Source organism: Sturnus vulgaris, chromosome 15 (assembly GCF_052056855.1).
Source record: "Sturnus vulgaris isolate bStuVul1 chromosome 15, bStuVul1.hap1, whole genome shotgun sequence".
In the NCBI taxonomy this organism is placed as follows: Eukaryota; Metazoa; Chordata; class Aves; order Passeriformes; family Sturnidae; genus Sturnus; species Sturnus vulgaris.
The window spans coordinates 9,067,988-9,090,533 of NC_142257.1; the positions used below are offsets into that span (position 1 = coordinate 9,067,988).

General features: G+C 45.8%; 1 protein-coding gene across 1 annotated transcript; it reads right to left on the reverse strand.

Annotated features, from left to right (window-relative positions):
• Nucleotides 1-689: 689 nt before the first annotated feature.
• On the reverse strand, nt 690-12,313 carry SLC25A48 (solute carrier family 25 member 48). Its single transcript, XM_014883449.2, has 7 exons — nt 12,275-12,313; nt 8,439-8,510; nt 7,538-7,790; nt 6,072-6,320; nt 4,732-4,865; nt 1,392-1,521; nt 690-828 (listed from the first exon to the last, which is right to left on the reverse strand). The coding sequence occupies exons 3-6, from the start codon at nt 7,767-7,769 to the stop codon at nt 1,399-1,401; spliced, it is 738 nt and encodes a 245-aa protein (XP_014738935.2). The 5' UTR covers nt 7,770-7,790; nt 8,439-8,510; nt 12,275-12,313; the 3' UTR covers nt 690-828; nt 1,392-1,398.
• Between the last annotated feature and the right edge of the window lie 10,233 nt (nt 12,314-22,546).

A 22,546-nucleotide genomic window follows, 5' to 3' on the forward strand; every position in this document is an offset into this window, starting at 1 on the left:
GATGGTCTGCTCATGACTACAAAGTGATGTCTGCAGGTTTTGGCAGCTGGCAAGTCGTGTCAGGGAGCTCAGAAGGTCTAATGAGATACCTCAAGCTGGTCCCTGGAGGGCTGCACCAGGCAAGCTGTGTAAATTAATAGGCAGTCTTCTATATGAAATGCAGACTTGTTTCATTGCTTCCTGTATAAAAAAAGCAGCTCAGTCTCTGAATTTAACATCCTCCTGTTTCCCAATTTAATTTATACCTTGGATAACAGACGGAAGTTGTTGAAGCCTTTACATTTTTCATGAAAATGCGTTAAATTGAGCCAAACCGTGTTGTAGAACACAAGTGTTTGTATGGGAGGAGTCACCCACTTCTTTCAACCTGAAAGCAAGCTAGAATTTGGTGGGAATCCAAACAGAAAAAGCACCTGGGTACCCATTGCATTTCCTCCTTTCCTTGTTCACCAAAGAAGATGAGTATTATAATGCCGTGTTGTACAAAAGATGTTCCCTTGATGATTTGAGGTGGGCTGGGTTTGGGTACATCCCTTGGGAAAGGGAAGTAAATTGTCTTCCTGGTTCAATAGGAAAAATGTCATTGCTGAAGAAGCCCAGCACCACCACCGAAATTGTTAAGGTGTTCTTAGTCAACGATGAAAGATTTGATAGTAAAATAGTTTTTGGATTTGATGGAGCTGGTGAGATTTTTGGAGTCCTCCATGGACCAGCAGTTGCTGTAGGTGCAGGATGGGAGTCTTCAGTCAGAGCAGCTGAGCCCTCACTCACACCACACTGCTGGTCTGGCTCAGGAAAGTAGGAGACTTTCTTGTCTTCTTGGCAACACTTTTGAAATAAGAAAGAGGGAGATTTATGAAGTACCGCAGAAAACAGCAGAGATGGCCAAGAAAAATCTTGAGTATCTAGCTGCTAAAAAAGTTTCTTTAATCAGATGTTTTTAATGCTGCTCCTTTATGTAACTCTAAGTTAATGAGAGAAAGAGTCAAACAGTGATTTGATAGTCAAGGCACTTTAAAAGAGCTTAATTTCATACCTTTGGGGGTGCAACAAGTGAGGAATACTGTGCGGTGACTATTGTAAAAATGATATTTCAAAACTTATAAAATAATAGAGAATAATCTCCTTTCAGATTTTTATTTCTGATTGATACTAATTAAAATAATCACAACAATCAGAACAGATTACAGTGAAGCTCCAGGAGGTGTGGACTGAAACTAAAATTTGCAGTCTGCTCTGAATCCCACAGACCCAAATTGTGTTTGGCTATTCAGGTGTAGGTACCCATGTAAGTTATATGACTGTCAAAGGAGCTATACAATTGCAACTCTATTTGATTCCAAGATTAATTCTGTAATTTTAATAAAGCTAGAGGGTCTTTATGTGCTGACCTGGAAGTTAGGGACTGGTCTCAGTTTGGCATCTTTTCATTGCTTTGAGAGAAAGTTCATAGCCAAGAAACATAGCTGCACTCGATGGGAATCCCCGCAATGTATTGACCATGAGGCCTCTACAAAACACCTGTTGGGAATGGAGCAAGATTAGAACATAGGAATATATGGACCATTTTAAGAAGAAGAAGAGGAAAACATTGAATGAAGTCATGGTGGGATTCTGAAGAACCAAATCTTTTGGGTTTTCTTGGAAGATACTCCCGCTGCTGGTCTTAGTTGAGGTCTGCACTGGGGAAGGGGAACACAGTAGCAGAAGTGCCTGGTTTGGCATCATTGTGCTCTGTGATCCCTATGGACCCCCATCTGTAGATACCAGCCAGAGTTAAAGAGGTAAAGGGTAAAAACTGGCCTCATGGAACTGGTGTGAAACAGAAAGCAAGAAATCTAAAATGTCTTCCAGTGTTGTCCTACCTAGCTACAGTCACAGGGTGACAGAACTACAGAGTGCTCTGGGTTGGAAGGGACCTTCAAGCTCACCTGGTTCTAACCCCCCACCATGGACAGGGACACCTCCCCCAGACCATATTGCTCCAAGCCTCGTCCAGCCTGGCCTTCCTTCCCTTGGCATGCATAAACATGTAGGGATCATGCAGACCCCAGGGTACAAGAAGGCTCTGTTTTCATGCAGGAAATGCTCTGAGCCCCAGGGCTGGGTCTGTGGGCACAGAAGATGTTTGGCAAGTGGAGAGGGAGTGGTGTGGCTGTGAGCTAGCCCAGCCATGTGGGCACTGTGCCACAGGGACAATTTTTCAGGTTTCACCTTTGAGCATAGAAGGAATTTCTCAATCAACTGAAAACCAGGCTTCCTTTGCACCTTGCTGAGAGCTCTCTCACTACTGCCTGAGGGAAAAATATTTGATATAAGCTGATATTTTCCCATGAGTCTTAGGTCAAACTTTAGTACCCATACATAACCCAGCACTTTAATTAAGATAATAAATACCAGCTTCATGATTTCCTTTTTCTGGTCAATATATTTCTTTTTAAAAGATGCTGGCTGGTACAAGAGTGAAAGATTATATGGCTTTTAAATGCTTGAGCAGTAAAGGGCTTTTGAAAAAGCCTTGTCACTCCTGACTTCTGGCCTTGACTGGTCTCCCTTTGAAGCCCCCTCTCTACTAACACCACACCCTGGTGCCTGGTGTGTGCGAGGACATGCACAAACTGCTCACTTTGGGGTGAGTCTGTTCACAATATGATGGTTCCAGGGGGTATCTCTGCTGGCCTGTTTCTCACAAAATCACTCCTTTAACCACCAAGGCTCATCATAAGTCACTAAACACCACAAGTTCAGAATAGATGTGAAAAGGAACATCAGCAACCAGACCCCTTTCCAGGCTTTGTAATGGCAAAGTTCCCACAGCTACTGTAAAAAGCCATGAAAAATTTTGGCCCTGAGATCAGAAGCCCTTAGATTTAAGCATATAACCCATTTTCCCCCTGAAATTACTGAACTCTACTAAACACCATTACATCTTGTTTCCAATAAATACTAAGCATAGTGCTGACTTGTTTGAGACAATCAAAATATGTTCACATAGTTTAGATAAAGCTTGCAATGTGAAATTGCAGTGTTGGGACATTTAGGATATTATATGATTTATTGGGATGTTTTATTTTGTTAGGAAAGAGAAATTTCTGGGAGGAAATTCAATGCTTTTTCATTATCCATAAAGTAATACAAGAAACCCAAGTTAAATAATAATGAAAAGTCCAGATAAATAAATTTTTCTTATCAGAATGAACACACCTGGGTAGGGAGAAAGAGAAGGGTATAGTTGTGTTTGTGTACATCAGGCAGTTATTTCCAGCACTGAGAATGCTGTTCCTTTTTCCCAGAATGAAAACATCCAGCCCTGAGTTTGCCATTTGTCAGTTGTGAGTCTCCCAACATTTAAAAACACTTTCCTTACAAGAGCAGGACCCAATTTTGCTATCAACTAATTACTCAATCCTACTGACAGCTTTTTTGGGGCAGGTCCAGATGTGGCAGCAGAAAAACTACAAGTACGGAACTCCACCAGAAAACTCTTTTAGTTGTTAATTCAGGCCGGACAAGGAAGATAAGATGAGGATGAGGATGAGGATGAGGATGAGGACGAGGACGAGGACGAGGATGAGGATGAGGATGGAGAGAGAAGGGAAAACCCATGGAAATTCCCGTTTCAGCTGCCCTGCTATGAAGGCGCACACCATGTGGAATGCACATGGCAGATGCCAGAGAGCCTGGGCACCCTGTCCCCCATTTGATTGTCCATGGACAGTCCTTAGCATCTCTCCAGGTGCTTGTGCTTCACATGAATGTGACTGTCTTCACTCAGTGGCAAAAGCTGAACCAGACCACAGGCTCCTGTGATAGCTGGCATAACATAGTGGCAGGTTGTCAAATACTGAAATCACACTGACATGTGATTTTGCAGGTTATTTTCCTGTTTGTATTTTCCTTGTTACATTTGTCTCAGAATGTGAAAATTAACACTTTGGAGCTAAGACTACATGCTGGTCCAATGATAAATACAGATTTATTTCAGTATCAGAAGACATTACCTCCACAACCATGCCTTGGCAACACAATAAAGCTGCAAACCTTTATTCTCTGCCATTCATATTTAACTGAGGCAAAGTTTGCAGGTATCAAGGTTGCAAAAAGCTTGAATATATGTTTTATTACACTAAAAGACAAAGTCAGAAAAGGGAGATAAGTTGTTTGGCACACAGCCCTTCTTCATGTTCAAAACGAAAGCAATTCTGATTTAAGAATGCTGACAATCAACTCTATCTTGGTGCAAAATGAGGGCAAGCAGTGCAAAAGCAGCATTAGTTCCACCAAAGCACTGCCCAAGGTGACCAGACACACCCAGAGTGCCAGGACAGTCCCACCAGAATCAGTTCATTGACACCAAAGTCAATGGGAAACATTTGACCTCTGCATTTTGCAGAAGAATCACAGAGGTAAGACTTTCTACCTCTGATTTGTGATAAGACAAATTATATCTATGATTAAGTGCACTAACATGAAATGTTGTTTGAAGATAATTACACCAGCTGTGTGTGACCCCCAGTCATTCATTTCTTCATTATGTAACATGTATAATTACTCTCACTATTTTGATTTAGTAGGAATCTACACTATAATTACCTACTGCCATTTTCATAATTTAGCACTAACTGGCTTTAGCTGTCTCTCAACTCTGCAGATAGGTTTTTAACAGCCACTGTATTTTCCAATTGACAATTAAATACCTAATAACCAGATTTAAGTTCAAATGTCACTTACTTTCAAGCCCTCGTTCTGGTAGCTCTGCAACACGCAGTCAAGGATCCCTTTGTACTGGTTTAAATAAACTCCATCTGCCTGAAGTCTACTTTTCACAACATCCATTGGAGTACATACTGCCCAGGAAACAGCTCCTGAAAAAATACAGAAGTATTTGAATAATTCTTTCTCTATACTTTTTTGCCCACAGGTCAGTGAACTCAGAAATTCACATCTATCACATCATATTCATGGCATTTTCATGTCAGGGCATTCACCCTGCTCACGCACAGAAACAGTATTTCTGGAAGAAAGTTCCATATTTCTGGAAGAAGTGTTCAGATTTTGGAGGTTATGCTCCTGATCAGATGTAGGCAACCCAAGTGGGGCTTCTCCAGGTGCAAATACATCTTCTGCTGTGCTTCTGGTGGAACATGGACATGTCATGGGAAGAACCTGAGCTGCCACTTGGGATGATTTCACAAAAAAATTGAGTCTTCTGATAATTCCATTGTAAAGCAGAATTTGAGCTGAGGATACAAATAACAGGTAGGTGCATCTCAAGCTGCCAGGATTAGGCTCCACACAGTGAGACACCCTGTCATTCCTCTAAAGAAATGCCAATTTCCATTCATTAGCCTGCAGCTGAATGGGATGGTTTGCCTCTGGAAAGATCATGACTTCAATCCATGGTCCAGCTGGATAGACAAGAGTTTGTTTGGACCTACATGAGTGTTGGGGCACACTAGAAAAGCTATCCAGAGGCACCTGGGGCTTCTTTATTTGAAGAGAAATAGAGAGGGCATTTTGTTATCATTACCTGAGCTAAGGATTGACTTGCCTTTATAGATCTGCAATTTAGAAATGGCCAAAAAGTGGGGAGTAGGAGTAGGGGTGACCTTTCATATGGTGGGGGATGCACATGCCAGTTTTACTGGCAAGTGTACAAGTGGAAAAAAGAACAGTAACAGTCAACTGGGCTTCTGCTACGTGTGGATAGGTGCACACCCTCCTGGTGGACAGCCAACAGGTTGAAGTCCTCTTCTGGAGGCATCTTGGCTTCACATATCCCTGGCAATGTGACTGGCAGGCTGCCCTGAGGGAAATGAAGGCACTGTCTGTTCTCCACTGACAATGAGTCCAATGAAGGTCTGATAACAGGACTTCTATAAAGTTTGTCAAGTCATAAAGTGCAGCTGTAGTGCCAGGGAACCCAGCCCTGGGGAAGGAAGGTCATTCAGTGCCGTGTCCTCTGCTGGTGTTCAGAAGGATGCGGTGGCACTTGAGCCACCCTCGTAATCTGCCCTGAGAACCTTCCTTTTCTTGTTTTGCCAATGCTGTGAGGAAGTAAAGGTGCTTACCTGCTACACCCCCTGCCACCCAGATAGCGAAGGGATTAGGAGAAATGCTTCCATCAGGAGTTATCCAGTCACAGAACATTGCGTAGGGGATGAAATAGGCGCAGTACCCGGGAACATCCCTCAGGAGCATTGCTACGTTGCCTCGGTATATTCCTGCTATCCCCTCTTTCTGTAGGATCGTCCTTAAGCAGTGAATTGGGCCTCGGTACACATGAGATCCAGGAACTGTGGAATTTAGTTTAACGTTTGCTACAAAAAAAAAAAAAAACAACAAAAAAAAAAACCAACAACAACAACAAAAAAAAGATACAACTGTTAGAATAAATATATTGCCACAGAACTCCTCTCCAAAGCCCACTGCCATTGATTAGAAGTCACTGCCATCCAGTTTCTTCTGCTGGAGTCAACAGACAGCATGGGGAAAAAGTTTTAGGAAAGAATATTTAGGTCCATTTTCAGAACACATTTAGACACTTCAAGACAGATATTCCTTAGATGCATGACATACCACCCAATAGGTATGTGCCAAGTGAGACTTCCAAATGAGTTTAAGGCAATGTGCCCAATTTTCATGGATTTTAATTTCAACTTATGCCAAGTCACATCTTTAAAAGCCTTAACATCTTCAGAGTCTGGCTCTTCCCATGCAGACGAAGTTGTTTTTGTAAAAGGCATTAGGTTGCTAAGCCACATGGAGGCTTTAAAAATTGACATAATATTGTTTTACCAAAGGAACAGAAAAATGCCAGCATTTCACAGTTAAACACATGATTGTAATTGTGAGAAAGGTGGAATGCTGAAATCCAAGCTGTTCAGCTCTGAAGCTGCTCCATGTCTTCATTTGGCTGTGCATGTACTCTGGTGGGGTTCACTCCATGCTGGCAGCCTGCACTGGAATTCAGCTGCTGTCTGGAGCCTGCAGCTTGTGGACAGGGAACAGCCACCCATTGCCATCCTTCTGGTGTCCCCTCCTGACCCACCCTGCTCACACCTGGACTATCTGGCACCCCGTGTGAAATAAGTCAGCCCTTCTTAAATGTAAATGGGAAACTTCTGCTTTTGAACAGAGAAGGGTAGAACAACAGAGGTTTATGGGTAAATATATATGAGACTGAGAGTGTGCAGAGGGAGATGGGGAGCTGGTACTGCTGGTGGCAGCCATGATGCTGCTGCTGGAATCACCAGGGGACTCCACAGCCCAGGGACTCACAATTTCTTGCAGCTTCTGGTCTTGAGCAGACCTGCCTCATGTTCCTTATAGATCCCAACTGCCTGGAAATGCCATTTATAAAAGCCCTACCCTTGAGCTGAGCAGGGTGGGGTCCATCCTCAGGCAAAAGGGGGAATCTTTAGCCCAACTGCAGCAGCACAAGGCAGAAAGCCGGGCCTTGAACAAAGTTGTTGTGAAGCTCTGTGTATGTACCAAAGACTGGCAGAGATAGGAAGAAGAAACTCCTGCTTCCTACCTTTGTTGTATGGCTGTGTTTGCATCTGTAGCCGTATCTTGACCAGATCCACGGGAGTGCCAATGCCCACAGAGATGACCCCTGCCACGATGCTGGCCAGAGTCATGTCAGTGAGCGAGGGCGAGCCGGCCGGGTCCCCGTGGCGGAGCTGGCTCAGGAGCCGCTGCGTGTTGCTGAAGACTCCGAACACCACTGAGCTGTAGATGCCGATGCTGGCCAGTGGGAAGGACATGCCCTTGAAGAAGCCAGCCAGCTACCCAGGAAAGGGAGCAGGGCTTAGGAGACCGAGCAAGACTGAGTAGTGTAAACCCCAACTTGTCTATCAGGTTAGAAATCACAGAATCACACAATGGTTTGGGTTGGAAAAGACTCTGAAAGTCATCTCGTTCCAATCCCCTGCCGTAGTCAGGGATGAATTACAAATCCAAGTAGCAGATGTCTCCTGGAACCAACTGTTTGCACATGCTGGGCAAAGGAAATTGGTTCATGCTGCTAAAGGCTTATAAAGATTGTGCAGAAGACAAGACATGGTTGAAAGCAGAGGAACCCACGTAGAAGTACCTCATATAGACAGTGTTTGCTCTGGCTTCACCAAAGTCAGCAAAATCCGTCTGGGAGACTTTTGCCAGACAAAAGAATCACTGTGGATGCAACCCATATGGAGACACTGATCATTCCATGCCAGGGATCTCTCTTTTCCTTATAGGAGTCACCAAGTGGGTTTCCTTAGAGTTAAGCACGAGAAGACTGTAGGGATTTGCAGGCTTAATTGCCCAAACTTTATTAGTCTTTATATAACTGCTGGTGTCAACAGTATTTTGTACAATTTCTATATATAGTTATCTATTTATTGACTTGCACTCTCTACACTTGCACAGTTAGAGTACGATGAATTACTTACAGACTCATTTCTGTACACAGTGATAACACACTTGAGTGTATTTCCATATCCTTGTCCAGCTTGCAAACGAGTCTGCAAAAGATATTTGTAAAATGTGATTGAATTTCTATTCTTCCAGCCTAATGGAGGCTCATGGTACATAAACAATGTGTACTTTGTTTTGAGAGCAAGTCCTTCCTTAGTCATAAAGAGAACTGAGCAGTAAAATAAGATATATCCACCCTCTTGAACTTTGCCAGAAGCAAGGTTAAGCAGGATCTTACAGACTGAAGCTCTCTGCAACATCTGGAATCAATGACTGTCATATTGCTCTCCAGTCTGGACCAGCCACCCTGACCCGGCACAGCAGGCTGCTGGTGCGCAGTGCTGCCATTGGCAAGGGCCTGATTTATGTGGACATTGGAGAGTGGTGTGGTCTTCTACATTTGGAGACTCTCAGGGAAGGCAGGGATGCATTGCAAAGAAAGGAGAGGTGAGTTCCCCTGGGAGACTTCTGGGGCCTTTCTGCTCCAAGGTGAATTTTGAGACACAGATATACTAATTGGAGCTAAAATAATTCAGTGTCATCTCAGAAATTCTCCATGCTTCACTCAAAAACACAGTTTAATATAATTTCAAAAAAAGACATTTTATTTCTGGAAAGCAAATTGGTTGTACACCTTCCAACAGATGCAAGAAATGGCATGTAAGTCACAACAAAGCCTACAGGATTAAACATTTCCCCTTCTCATATGTATGTATTTAGATCATCTTTCATTCAAGCTGCTCACAAGGTTGCGTTAGAAACATCCTATCAAGGGATTTATTTTTTAGGCTTAGAGGTGTGCAAGGAAATGAAAACACTGTTCACAGCACCTCAGGCTTCATCTTGGCTGAGGCCAGAGCTCATTTTTTATAGAAAGACACACATGCTCCATCGGGAATGTTTTTAGGAAATGGGGAAAACATTTCTGGCTACATTTGTCAGCACTGCTGCTAGCAATGAAGTCTGAAGGGACACTGCCAACCTGCGCTGGAGGGGTGGTGTCCAATCCCCTCCACTGGCCCAGCCCTGATTACACAAGGGTGAAGCAGAAACTGTTTGGGAATTTAAAGCCCAAAGAAATGTGTGTCTGCCAGAGTTCATTACTGGTAGGAGCTCTTGGATGACAAACAGCAGGTTGGATGACACAATCATTTGGCCCAGAGCCCTTCAAGTGGCTGCCAGTGCCACCATGGGACCCTGGCAGGAGCAGGAAGGACCAAAGTGTGTGTTCACCCCTCAGCCCAGGTTCGCCCCTCACCCCGGGGTGGCTCCATGCAGCTGTTTGCACACATGGAGCATCCCCACTCCCCTCCAGGCCTGGCCAGAGGCCACAGAGAAGTAGCAGCAAAAGCAGAATATTTCCTGAGCACTCAGAACAAGCTGGTACATGAAGATGCTGCCATGGCTCACCCAGCACATGTTGTGCAATGTAGACAGGCTCAGGCCATGGGAGCAGACACAGCAAAACGTGACTCACACTGGGGATAACAGGGCTGGGGGAGACCAGGGGAAGGTGGCTGCACCCTGAGTGACCCAGGACAAGGTGACCCCAGTGCCCAGCCCTGAGTTCCCTCTTGGCTTAATCTTAGTCCACTTTGCCTCCATGGGCTTGGTTTTTTCTCTTTTACCCAGTAACCAGGTATTTAGAGGTCCAAGTTAATATATTTTTTGAGTAACTGGGGGCAACTGAGTGTTCTCACATACACGTCCTTTTAGCTAATCTGTTAACACCCAGCACTGAAGTCCCTGCTGGCATCTGTGACAAAGTCAGCTACTAACAGTAGGGATATACCTCTGGAAAGTTCTCCTTTTTGTTATGTTTTGATTAGCTAGGGCTCTTGGGTGACACCCAGAAGCTGAATGAAGTTCTAGGGAAATGAATGCAATGGGTAGGAAAAAAATAAAGGCACAACTTCTAGAGTTATGCAAGGACGTAGGAAAAAACAGCTGCTGGGGTTTGACAGAAGCTGAAACGATGGGAAGAGATGGCTGAAGGGGGAAGAGGTGGCTTGATGGGAACTGTGGTGTAGATGCCACTTACCCCACAGAGCCTTATACTCAGTCCTGCCTCCTCACTCAGATGGGGAAAGACCTCTGATCTCCTGGAGGCTGCAGATGCTGCTGAGCAGCCCCTATGCTGGCCTAGTGCTGTGTAAAAACTCTCTTTTCCACTTTCCTGCTCCTGAATTTGGAACAAAACAAGTCTGCCTACTTGGTATTCCCAAGGCAAAGCCTTGCCCAAAGCCAAGAGCAACAGAGGAGGCAGCCTGACAGTTGTTTTTATAACCACTGAAGGATGGACTTGCTCTTTCTTGGCATCCAGAAACTCGATGTTTCTGAGTAGGTTTCTCATAGCCAAACTCCCTCAAAACCAGGCAATGATGCCATGACCACCAGCCTGAGATGAGGATTTGCCTTGGCAACGCTGGGCAGAGCCTGCCTTTGCTGAATGTGCCCTGCCCATGGCTGGGTGGTGTGGGCAGCCTTGTGGTTCCTCCCGTGTGGGCTCTGCACTCACCTTTGCACAGGGATGCTCTTGGGGCTGATATCACTTTAGCAGATCAGAAAGAGTAGGACTGGCTAGGCATCTCCTGATCCCAGGAGAGCCTGGTGTGTGCAAGGGGATGGCTGTGATGGCTGGGGAAGGGATGTGGCGTGAGCAATGCTGGGCCCTGCCTCCTTGGCATCACCCTCCAAAGGTCTTTAAGGTGCAAACACGACCAGTGGTTTTTGGGTTTGCCACAACTGGCAACTGGCAACCCTGCCAGAGCCAGGCTTGAAGCAGAATGGGGAACACAGTCACAGAATTGCAGAATACCTCGAGTTGAAAGGGATCTTTCAAGGTCATCTGGTTCAAGCTCCCTGCAGTGAGCAGGGACATCTCTAGCTAGATCAGATTGCTCAGAGCCCCATCCATCTTGCCCTTGAATGTTTCCAGGGATGGTCATCCTCCCACCTCTCTGGTGGCAGAGCCTGTGCCTATGTTTTACCACCTTTTTGTATAAGACTTCCTTGTATCTAATCTAAACCTATTCTCTTTCTGTTTAAAACCAGTAGCCCTTGTCCTATCACAATGGGCCCTGCTAAAAATTCTGTCTTTATTTTAGACCCCCCTCAAGTACAAGACCACAATAGGATTTCTTTGGAGCCTTCTATTCTTCAGGCTGAACAACACCATCAAGGGCAGAGAAGTTAAAGTGATGAAAGCTGCCCAGAAATGTCTGGGCAAAAAAAGAAATGAACAGGATCTTCCTCCTATCTCTACATCAGTAGGGATGGTCAGTTTGGTTGAGTCAGGATGCATTGGCATGTGCATGGGCTTGTCTGCATCATGCTGACAAATACCTTCTTACTTTTCTAAATCCTTCAGTTGGAGGAATAATTATCATTAGGGAATCATAAACACTGTGTGTCACAATAATGATTTCAGAACTCTGCCCTTCCAGTATTACCAGCACTAGGAAAACACATTAAAATGTGCCAGCAGCAAAACAAATACAGTTCCCTCAGTGCCCTTTGAGTACTAGTCTGTGGCAAAGTTCAATAAAACATTGGCAGAACTGTTCAGTGAACCACACATTAAGTAAGGCCAGGTTAATTTTCAGCATTAATTCTCCACAGAGGAGCTTGCACGTATCAGTCAGTTCTTTTAGTTTCTCATTCAAAATGAGTATTCACAGAGAGTCTGTGAAAACATTCCAAATTCCCCTTTGGGATAAAGTGAAGGTCCTTCAAGGTATCAGCTAGAGAGAAGGTCTGAATTGGTGGAGGTTTGGGTGGTGACATGTGAACAGCGTTCAAAGTGTTTTACCTTGACTGTGTCCAGGGGATGGCCTGCAACCACACTGGCAACTCCTGGGAATGAAAGCAAAGTATTATGCAAAGCATTGAAGCTTTTGTGGCAGAACAGGATGCAATGGGTTTAGAGGAGAGAAAAGATTTCCATAGGAGCAGTTGTAAGGGGCCTAGCCAGAGTAATGACCAGCATGATGCCCTGTCGCTGATAACAGCTAAAAGCTGAACTTAAACACTTTTCCATGTACACTCTCCTGGACTCCTTCAGCTTTTACATCTCAAAGGCAGAGGAGAAGGAGAAGTCATGTTTGTATATTCTGTCCAGGACCAACCCCATTTGCACTCCTGTAAGCTCACACAAATATTTAGCCTCAGAACTGTGAGATTCCTGTTCAACACAAGGCAATGCTTTCTCCTGGGTCAGAGTAGTGTCCTAGCTGACCGCTAATGGGCAGTCAGTGCGAATTCCTCATCCTTTGCTATTTTAAGAGCAGTTTATAGAGATACCTGTCAGAGAGGATTCAAATACTCAGTTCTGTATAGATCTCTCCATCCTGCCTTCCTCCCCATGGTTCTCTGGGGAGATATTGGCCCATATTCTCTTACCATTCACCCACCTACTCACACCGCTCACTGCCAGGAGCTGTGGTGTCAGCACAGAGCACAGTTTGGTTTCCCTCTTCTCCAGGAGAATGGAACACCTGTGTGCCATGGCCAGGATATGGTTTTGTGTGTTTGTTGCAAACAACACTGGAGGTTTTAGGTTTTGTGGAGAGTGGGTAAATTGTGATGCTTCCTCACCAGCAAATCTCTGTGCAAACCAGTGCCCACAGGTTCTTTGGGGACTACATGTAATTTTGCACTCATAGTGGATTAGAACTGAAAAGAGCATCATGTCCTTGGTCAACACATTACAACCTTTCTAAAAATGTGTTAAAAATTGTCCCCTTTCCTCCCAGACCTGGGACCACTCATGTTCTAGTGCTTTGCATGAAACCTCTCAGCTGCCACCATTGCTGAGTACTGTTGGTGCTGGTGGCTGTTAACGTCCCAGGACATCCTGATCCATAGCCGAGGGTGTGCAGCAACAGCACAGGGCAGTGGGGCAGAGAGAGCAACCACAGACTACAGAGATCCAAAATCAGCTGCTCACACGAACTTTTGGCAGAAGTTTTGGGGTTTTTAGTCTGCTAATTTATTAACCTAATCTGGCAAGACACCTGTGAGCCACCTCACATCCTGCTCCTGTGTCGGTCTGAAGGGTCACCTGAGCAGAGGTTTGCTCTGTGGTGGCTGGTGCCACAGTGGACCCTCTGTCCTGCTGCAGCCCTGAGGACAGCAGAGCTGGTCACCCTCACTGCTGGCAAACCCAGCGGGCACCTCTCAGTTCCGTAAACCTTGTCCCATTACTGACGTCTCTACCTGTCGTTTGGCATCCTTTTCCTTCTGTTATCTGTTTCCGGGTGCTTGCCATCGGAATTCCCAGCAGACAGGATCAGTCCCTGCCCTATCCGGTGACAGCGGTGGGACGGCGGGGTGAGAACCCGGCAGTGCCTCTCCCGGGGATGGGGACACGGGGAGCCCCGGGCTGACAGCTGACAGCCCCTTCCGAGCTCGGCGGCGCTTCCAGCCACGGGGCAAGGACGGGAGAGCCGACGGGAGCTGGGGGCATGCGGGGGCGTCTGGAAACCGGCCCCGCACAGCAGCATCACACGTTCTAAACTTGAATTTTAACTATCCCGCCCGTGGAAGTGGGATTAAGCCGCACTTGTGTGCCAAAGCACAGCAAACCGTGGGAGACGCCGGGCGGAGGCACAGACCGCGGGTGACCCGGAGGGTTTTATCCCTGGGCACCTCGGCCGCGCGCCCTTCGCCGCCTCCTCACCCGCGCTCACGGCATCACTCACCGCCCACCAAGCCCGCCACGAAGTCCTGCAGCTGCACGCTTCCCATGCTGCGCCGCCGAGCCCGTCCCGCGGGGCTGGGGGTCCCCGCGGGCAGCGCTCGGTGCGGGCTCCGTGCGCTCGGCGTTCCGCGCCCGCGGCTCCAGGCGCTGTGATATCACACACGCCGCTTAAAGCGCCGCGGGGGCCGCGCAGACACCGCCCGGCCGGGGCGGGGAGGGTCGCGGTCCGGGCGTGACGGCGGCGGCGGCGCCGGGGCTCGCCCGTCGGGGTGGCGGCAGAGAGGGCTGCGCATCACCCCGGGGCTGTGGCACCGAGGAGCGGGACGAGAAGCATCGCTCCTTGGACAGGCAACGTGGGGCTCGGTGTGAAGAGATAGGGATGTGGGGAAGATCATTTCCACTCGCGAATTGAAGATATAAGTACGGGGATAAAAAGTCTTACACCCTTAATCACTTGAAAAATATCTGCGTTCCCTTCATTGAAACGACTGCATCATCGTTTGAGATACTCCCAATTTCTATATAATCTTTTCAGGAGATAACCCAAATTTCAGTATTTTGGTAAGCAGTGAACAATTGCTCCCTTGAACCATTCCTTCTAGTCGTAGTCACAATTTTCCTATACATCTGTTACACGCCTCTCCCTCTGTCCTGTCTTTCCCAGAGTCAAGATTTCAGATCTGGTTTATTCTCCTTTTATGCAAGACACTCCTTTTCACCCTCCTCAATCATTTTTGTTTAAAGTCTTTCAACTGTGCAGCCAGAACCACAAATGATAGGAAAGAACCAATCAGCAGAATAAAGATATTTTCTGTTTTGACCTCAAACCCTTTTCTGGGGATTCCTAACATGCCTTTCTGATTGGGGCTGAAGGCTGGGCTCCCTCTCTTGAATCTTGAATACCTGATCCTGAGCGCAACCTGGCTGTTGTGCCTCCTCTGTGGCATTTTCAAATTATCTAATGTCTTACACCTGAATAGCACCTGGCCATTCAGCACAGGACCTCCTCACCATCCTCAACCAGCTCTCCTTGTGCTCACCAATTCCATCAGAAATGTCCTCTTCGACTTCAGGGGCATGACTGCTCTGAAAAAGATGTCTTAGCCCTGGGCCTCTGTACACATACATCTGGTTGAGGTTTTCACTACAACCCAAAGTAAATTTTATTCTGTCTAGGCTAGATTTCTGTAGGTGGCAGTTCCTTGCTTCAGTTTTAGATGCTTTCTGACAAGGTTGGCATCAGGTTTGCTACATTGCCTTCTTTAAATGCAAGATTGGATTTTTTTGAAATGTATTTTGTCTACATGCTCTAGTAACTACAGAAAATGTTGGTAGCTCATGAGCAAGAAATCCTGAATGCTAAAATAGTGGCTGAAAATACAATTTTTTTTCCTTAAAATATTGGTATTTCCATTGCTAAATTAATATATTCCACAAAAAGACCTTAAAACAATGTTCCTTTATGTGCATGCACATACACATAGGAAACCTTATCACTGAGTTGGCTGAAGGGGACTTTTGTCTAGAAATTGCTTCTAGAAATTGAATATTGTGTGCATGGTTATCAGTGCAGATAATCTACACCTGAAACTTTAGATTTTTCAATGCTTATAACAATGCTCATTCTTGATGAGGAAGGTTTTCCTCAAGCACGAGGTCTCTAATGGATTTTGTGGGGGACTATGGCCCTGGATAAATGTTGGAGAGAATATGTGTGCACAAGCACTGTGGAAATTTATCAGTTATTTTTCTCAAACTTGCTTTCTTCTTTTTAGAAGAAATATTATTCCACATGTATACTAACACAGGAAAAGGGTTTTGTCCTCATTTTTCGTGCACATTTTCTTACAAAACCAGAAGAAAAGCTGGCTGAATGAGGTAATTATTCAGATAGCAGCATTAATCATTAATCATGTGAATTCTCTTTAACTGGGAGTAACACATTTCCGTGCCAAATTCAGAACATCTGCTGACTCAGGGAGAGTACTGGACATGGTCTTTGTACAACACTGAACCTGGAGCTGAAACCACATGTTAGGGAGAGTTTACTCTAAACAGCTGCTGGCCTAGAGAAGGGAGGCAGGGACAGACTGCACAGAGATGCCCTTGCAGCTGTCCCTGTGGACACACCCAGGGGTGCAGGGCACTCGCTCTTGCTGACGGCAGTGCCCACAAACCTGTGGATGATCCCAGCGTGGGCAGGGACCTGTGTGCAAGCTTGGACGGTCCATGTTTGCTCAGTCCCTCAGTGTCCTGCTCCTCTGTGGTTTGTGAGGGGGTGTCTGTCCCTGAAGCATAGTGCCTGCCACCCCAAAAGAGTTTATCCTTAGTGCCAGCAATGGACTGGCAGCAGGTGAGTCACTCCCAGCCAGGCTGAGGCACCTCTCTGCTTGTGCACAGGTGAACATGTGCTGCAGCTCCTTCTGCTGCTTTGAGCAGCCTGGCCTTGTAGAAGGTGTCCCTGTCCATGGCAGGCAGGTTGGAACTGGATGAGTTTTAATGTCCCATCCAACCCAAACTGTTCTATCGTTCTATGATTCTGTGATTTTTGTCGAACTGGACTGAGCTGGGACCACGAAAGCAAAGATGCTTTTGAGCAGTGGCACTGGCGGGGGCATCTTTGCTCTCAGAAGTACTTTCCAGCAAGCTGCCATGTCCTGCCCATGGGCTGAGAGGCTCAGGGCTCGTATCTCCATCTGCTGCTGTCAAGTACAGCGCTGTTTGTTGACACCTGTGCACACACCTCCGTCTCCCAGCTGGCATGACATCTTCTTTTACTGGTAACAGGCAGCAGTGACGTATGGAAAACTGGGAAAGGATCCATCCTTTCTGCTGCTCTGAGTCCCAGCTTGGGCTTGTAGCCACTCACAAGTGCTGGTCAGAGGAAAATAAGTGTGGTTTTGATTAGGGTTTTGATCTTCCCCCTGCCAAGAGGGGTAGCAGGGAGATTGTGTCGTCCTGAACACTCTAGATTCTGCCTCCTTCTCAACCACAAACCCTTTTTTTTTTTTTACAGTACTACTCTCTTTTGACCAGTTTACATAGTTTCCACAGCAGGTTTATAATGCCACCAATGTAAAGGAAGGAACTTCCAACTGTTTTACCTGGAGCTGTGTATTTTCTCTGTGAGAGCATTGCAGTGAAGGAACTGAGACAGACTCAGAAACTTGTTGTAGATTCACACTTAACTGCTCTGGCAATTAAATAATCAACTCATCAGGGACAGAATATGTTAGAGATAGAAAGGAGTTATTAACTTCATATCCATCTGTAAATAATTTCTGGGCTAGGATGCATTTCACTGTAAATTCACTTTCAAATTCCTTTAAAATATTAACCTGTTAGTAACAAATAATGGCTTAAGCTGCTGGACAAGATACAAGTAAAATGACATTAAACCTTACTGCTGCAGCTGGAGCCAGATTCTAATGCTTGGTTTAGCAGTTTCAGCCCCCTCTTTGAGGGGCTGAGTCCCATGAGCAGAGCCCAGTAAATTAAAAAGCAATGTACAGACAGTCTGAAGCAATGTGTAAGTGGTGATAGGAGGACAAATTCATGGCTAAAGCAACCAGACAGATCCAGGCTGTGGGAAGACATGTCAGGGGGCACATAGCAGAAATAGTTTTCCTCTCCAGGAGCTACCAAACAAGCCTATTTCTGTAGGCAGCAAAACATGAGTGCTTGCTCTGCAGGAATGTGCATGGCAGATGAATTAGAGGCTACAAACACATCAGAAACAGGCATGGAGGGTCCCACTTTGAACAGCTGAAAAGCTCTTCTCTGCCCTTCCTTGCCCAGGAACTGGGTACAGTTTACTGGAGGAGAAGCATTCCAGGAAGAACTAGACAGTGAAGGGAATCTTCTGGTCTTTTCATCATCTGTATCTATATCATCGTATCATATAATATATCGTATCATGTCATATCATATCATATCATATCATATCATATCATATCATATCATATCATATATCATATCAATCTCTCTATTTTTATTTAGGGAACTCTTTTGACAAATGCCTGAAGTAGATGATATCCCATGAGACGATCTCTCACCAGACCTACAGGCAAGACAAGATGATGCACTTCCATGGTGCTGCATAGACCTGGGACCAATTGCCCTCAGCCTCCAGCACCAGGCATCTAACATATCTAACATATCCCCACAGATCCTAGCCTGCCTGAGCACCAGCCAGCAGTCAGGGCAGACATTCCATGAGCAGCTCTCAAACACCATCCAGCACCTTTTCTTGAGAGCAAAGAACAGCCCTGTCCAATGTACCGAGATCTTCCTTTGCCACAATTTCTGGAGAGCAGGAGAAGCAGCAGTATCTGGAGCTAGATGCGCTGCAGCCACACTCCAGACTAGGCTAACTGTTCCACAAGCTCAGGAGGTTTTGGCTGAGATGAGCCAGCTCAGCAGGACATGCTTGAAGCTGGGAGCAGAGCAAAGCTGCAAAAGCCAGCTACGGTGTGGCAGCAAAGGTGTTCTTTGTCCTGGCAGGAGGAGACAGCCAGCTGTGACTCATGCTCCCTTGCTGTCATTGACTGTCATTGTCCACACAGCAGCTATTGATAAGACCTGGAAAGAGCAGAAAGTTCCCCTGGCAGAGGCGGCTGGGCAGGCAACATGTGGTTGTACTGCTAATGAGCCTGAATGGAGCATGAACAGGTTTCTGAGTTTTGACTGTTCCATCAACAGCTCATGGTGCTCAGCTCAGCCTCACCATGCTTCATGGTCATGTCATAGAGCCAGCAGAATGTTATGGGTTGGAAGGGACTTAAAGATCCTGTCATTCCACCCTCCTGCCGTGGGCAGGACACCTTCCACTAGATTAGATTGCTCAGGGCTCCATCCAAACTGGCCTTGAACACTCCCAAGGATGAGGCATCCACACCTTCTCTGGGCAACCTGTTGCAACCTCACCATAAAGAATGAGAAGGTCTCGGGAAAAGGGCTGGTGGCCAGGAGGAATCTTCTCAACACTTGGGACGGGATTTTTTCCTGTGAGCTCTACATTTTCTTTCTTAGTTCTCTGCCTGGGGTGGTGTATTTGTTCTGGTTTATGGCAAATTTGGGAGAAAACTTTTAAAGGGTACCCCCTCCAGGAAGCAAACTTAAGTGACTTTTCTTTTAACTTGTTTGGGAAGAAATTTTTTTCAGAGACAAGTGGAAAAAACCTGTTAATTTAACAGGCAAAGCACTGCCCAGCACAAACAATGAACAATACCAAACAACAAAACCTCTCACTGCTCTGAAGAGGTGACAAATTCAGAAAGTCTCTCTCCTGTGGTGGTAGCTTGGCTCAGTCTGTTCTCAGTCCGTCTGGCGCTGGAAAATGCCGCTGCCCAGGCCAGGCCCCTGTGGGCCGCAGGTGCAAGCTCCTGGTGCTCCCCTGGGTCCCCAGTCCAGAGCAGGTTCAAATAATTTCAGGAAAAAGGAAAAAAACTGCTTCAGTTAGTCAAAAACTAACTAAAAGCAAAGGAGAGCTCTCACCCACTGTCCACCACAGCAACACAGTCCAGGAGATGAGACGACAGAACTCCTGTCTCTATGCTTTGGAAACAACTGCCTCAGACATCCCACCGCTTCTCCTTTCCCCATTTCACTCTTAAATCCAACTTTGAAGTCTAAAAAACTTATTTTTGGGTGAAACAGACGAATGGGGATACAATTCAGCATGACAAAGTCACTCTAGGACAGCTGGTCATGGCAGCCCCCTTGGGCATCTGAGATGAGCTGTGGCTCATCACCCAGTGGGAACCGTAGGTCAGGTGTACACAGTCCCACTGCAGACATCCACATTTAGGTGGATAATAATATATATATATGAATATAATATATATAAATATATATAATAAAATAATCCCCACTCTTGTTTTCCAGGTCTTGTGTCAAGTCAGATACCAGGCAGAGACTCTTCAGATGAGATGTGTTCAGTTTGAACTCCAGCCTCATGTGATCAAACCCCTTCTGCTGACGTGCATTTGCTAAATACCACATCTGGAATACCAGCAGGTGAATGCACAGTATCTCACACAAACCCCACTGGCAACTGTAAATTAGAATAAACCCTTCTTTTCAGCTTGTGGAAACTGGATGTCTAACTCTTTAGAAAAATATTTGGCAAATTGGATTTTGGCTTTTGTAAATCACCTTGAAAATCTCAGTAATTGTGAGTAATTAAAATATTCCATTCTAGAATTAAATTTAAATGGTGTGAGGGGTGTGTGTGTGTATATTTATGACTGTCTTCAGTGAAAAAGTTTCCTCTGTACTTACCCCTCCAAACATTCTTCCACCTTTTTAATATTCTGTTGCGGGAAAGGGATTTTGTGTAGGTTGCCAGGCCCAGCTGGACTGGGGTAGAAACTTGTCATGGGGGAACAAGAGCAGGCTAACTTCTCAGGATGAACACCCTATGTGATTGGAAACATCTCTGCAATTAATAACACCGGGAAGAGGAATTGCAAACAAAGCAGTTAACTGGAGATTTCAAAGTTGCAAATACCAATCATGGTGCTTGAAAGCTGCAGGAAAATTTACATGAGAGAAGCAAATACCACTGCTTTGTGGGCAATGCTTTGATTGAATGGGCACAGTGTTTCTCATTTGTGTTAATGGAGTAGCATCCTTGTGTTCAGTCTCACTGATTCCCTGCTCACAAAGTCCTATTTAAGCCCCATTAATTCACTGTGGATTCCATAGGAAGAATTTGTGTTCATTCTTTCTGGAAGGTCTTGCAGCATCACTGTAGTGAAAGGAAAAAGCATGAGAGCATCAAGCTGAGAAGGGCTTGGCTAGGAAAAATCAGCAGAGTGAAGATGGGAAAATGGGGAGCAGAGCCTTGGGTCTGCTGGAAAAATTCTGTTCACCCTTTGCAGCTCTCTTCATGGCAATTATCTGACATTATAAACAGGACTCCAGGAAGGGTCTGGAGGGTCCTTGAAGTCCAGTAAAACAAAGCAGAGTGCTGCACCTTTAGCTGGGGCTGGATGTGTCCTTGTGCATTTTGGCTCCAGGAGCTGCTGAAGATGAAGAATGCCCCAAGAACAAATGCCTGCTTGTGGCTCCTTTCCCTTGGACACGTGTGACCTGCCTGGAGCTCACTGAGGACTTGTGTAGCTAAGAGTTGCCCGTCTGCTGGACAAATAGGGAAAGTAAATTGTCTGGAGCAAAGAGCCAGACCTTCTGCTGGGCTTTAGCAGAGGGAGGCTGACAAGCATTGCAAAGGATAAAAACCCAGTCAGTGAAATTCAGGCAAAAGCAGTTGCTAATCACACATGGTCCCACTCCCATCCAGGCAGCTGGGTCTCACCCTCTGGGTGCTGGGAAGGGTCACTTCCCTGCAGGACAACATCTCTCATTGTTTTTTTGGTGTTGCCATGGGACACAGGGACGTCTCAGAACCCGTGTCCCCACGCTGGGCTCCGCATGGTTCAGGCTCCTGGGCTTTACAGCAGGAGCTGGGTCCTTGTGTGCAAATTCCAGAGCTTTTCACTCTGGAAGTCTGTGGATCAGAGCCCAGATCTGATCTGAGTTGTGCTCTTGTGGTGTCTGTCCAAAGCTCAAGGAAATGTTTATATTCTTCAAAATTTATTATTTTGCCAGTGGCTCATTCCTGTGCATCCTTGCTGTCATTCCAGAGACACCATCAGTGTGGCCATTATCAAAAGGAACTTATGCACAAAAACTTCAGGTCCAGCCTGGGTATTTGTCACAGATGCAATGCTGAGTAGTTACCTTGTTGCAAATTGCTGCAGTGTACTTCCCACAGCACCAAGAGCCAGTACCTTGGTACCTTGCTACTTGAGAATGCCAGGCCCCCAAGGACCTAGACCCGATGTTTGATAAAATTTTAGCCTACAGTGCCACCAAAAGGAAATGGGATAAACTACCCATCCTAGAAATGCCTCCTGACGGTGTTTTTGGAGCAGTTTCCCCGACTGCTCTCCCTCCAGATCTCTGCTTTACCCCTTCCTCTGTACATCTGTATCTATAAGAAATACTCACAGCCCTCCTGAGGCACCGGGGAAGAGAAATTATTGATTTAGCCAGGGGAGTATCTTTTTAGCAGCAGAAGATATTTCCAGCTCTATAAAATCATATAAAATTGCTTGACTGCTAAATTGCAGCACATGGACAAATTTTATTCTTCTTTTTAGGAAAACACATTCCCCATATCCTGAAAAATAACATTTTATTTGCTTGTGGTTAACTTGAATAATTTTGTAATTTTGTTTCCGAGCAGGCACTATGCCAAGAAATTAAACATATTAGGCTTTGCCCAGATCTTTAAAGCATCCATTGCTGTAGCTGATTTTGATAAAGTAAGCCTATCCGATGGGCTTTACATTAAGCTGGTACACAACTGCAAGTTTA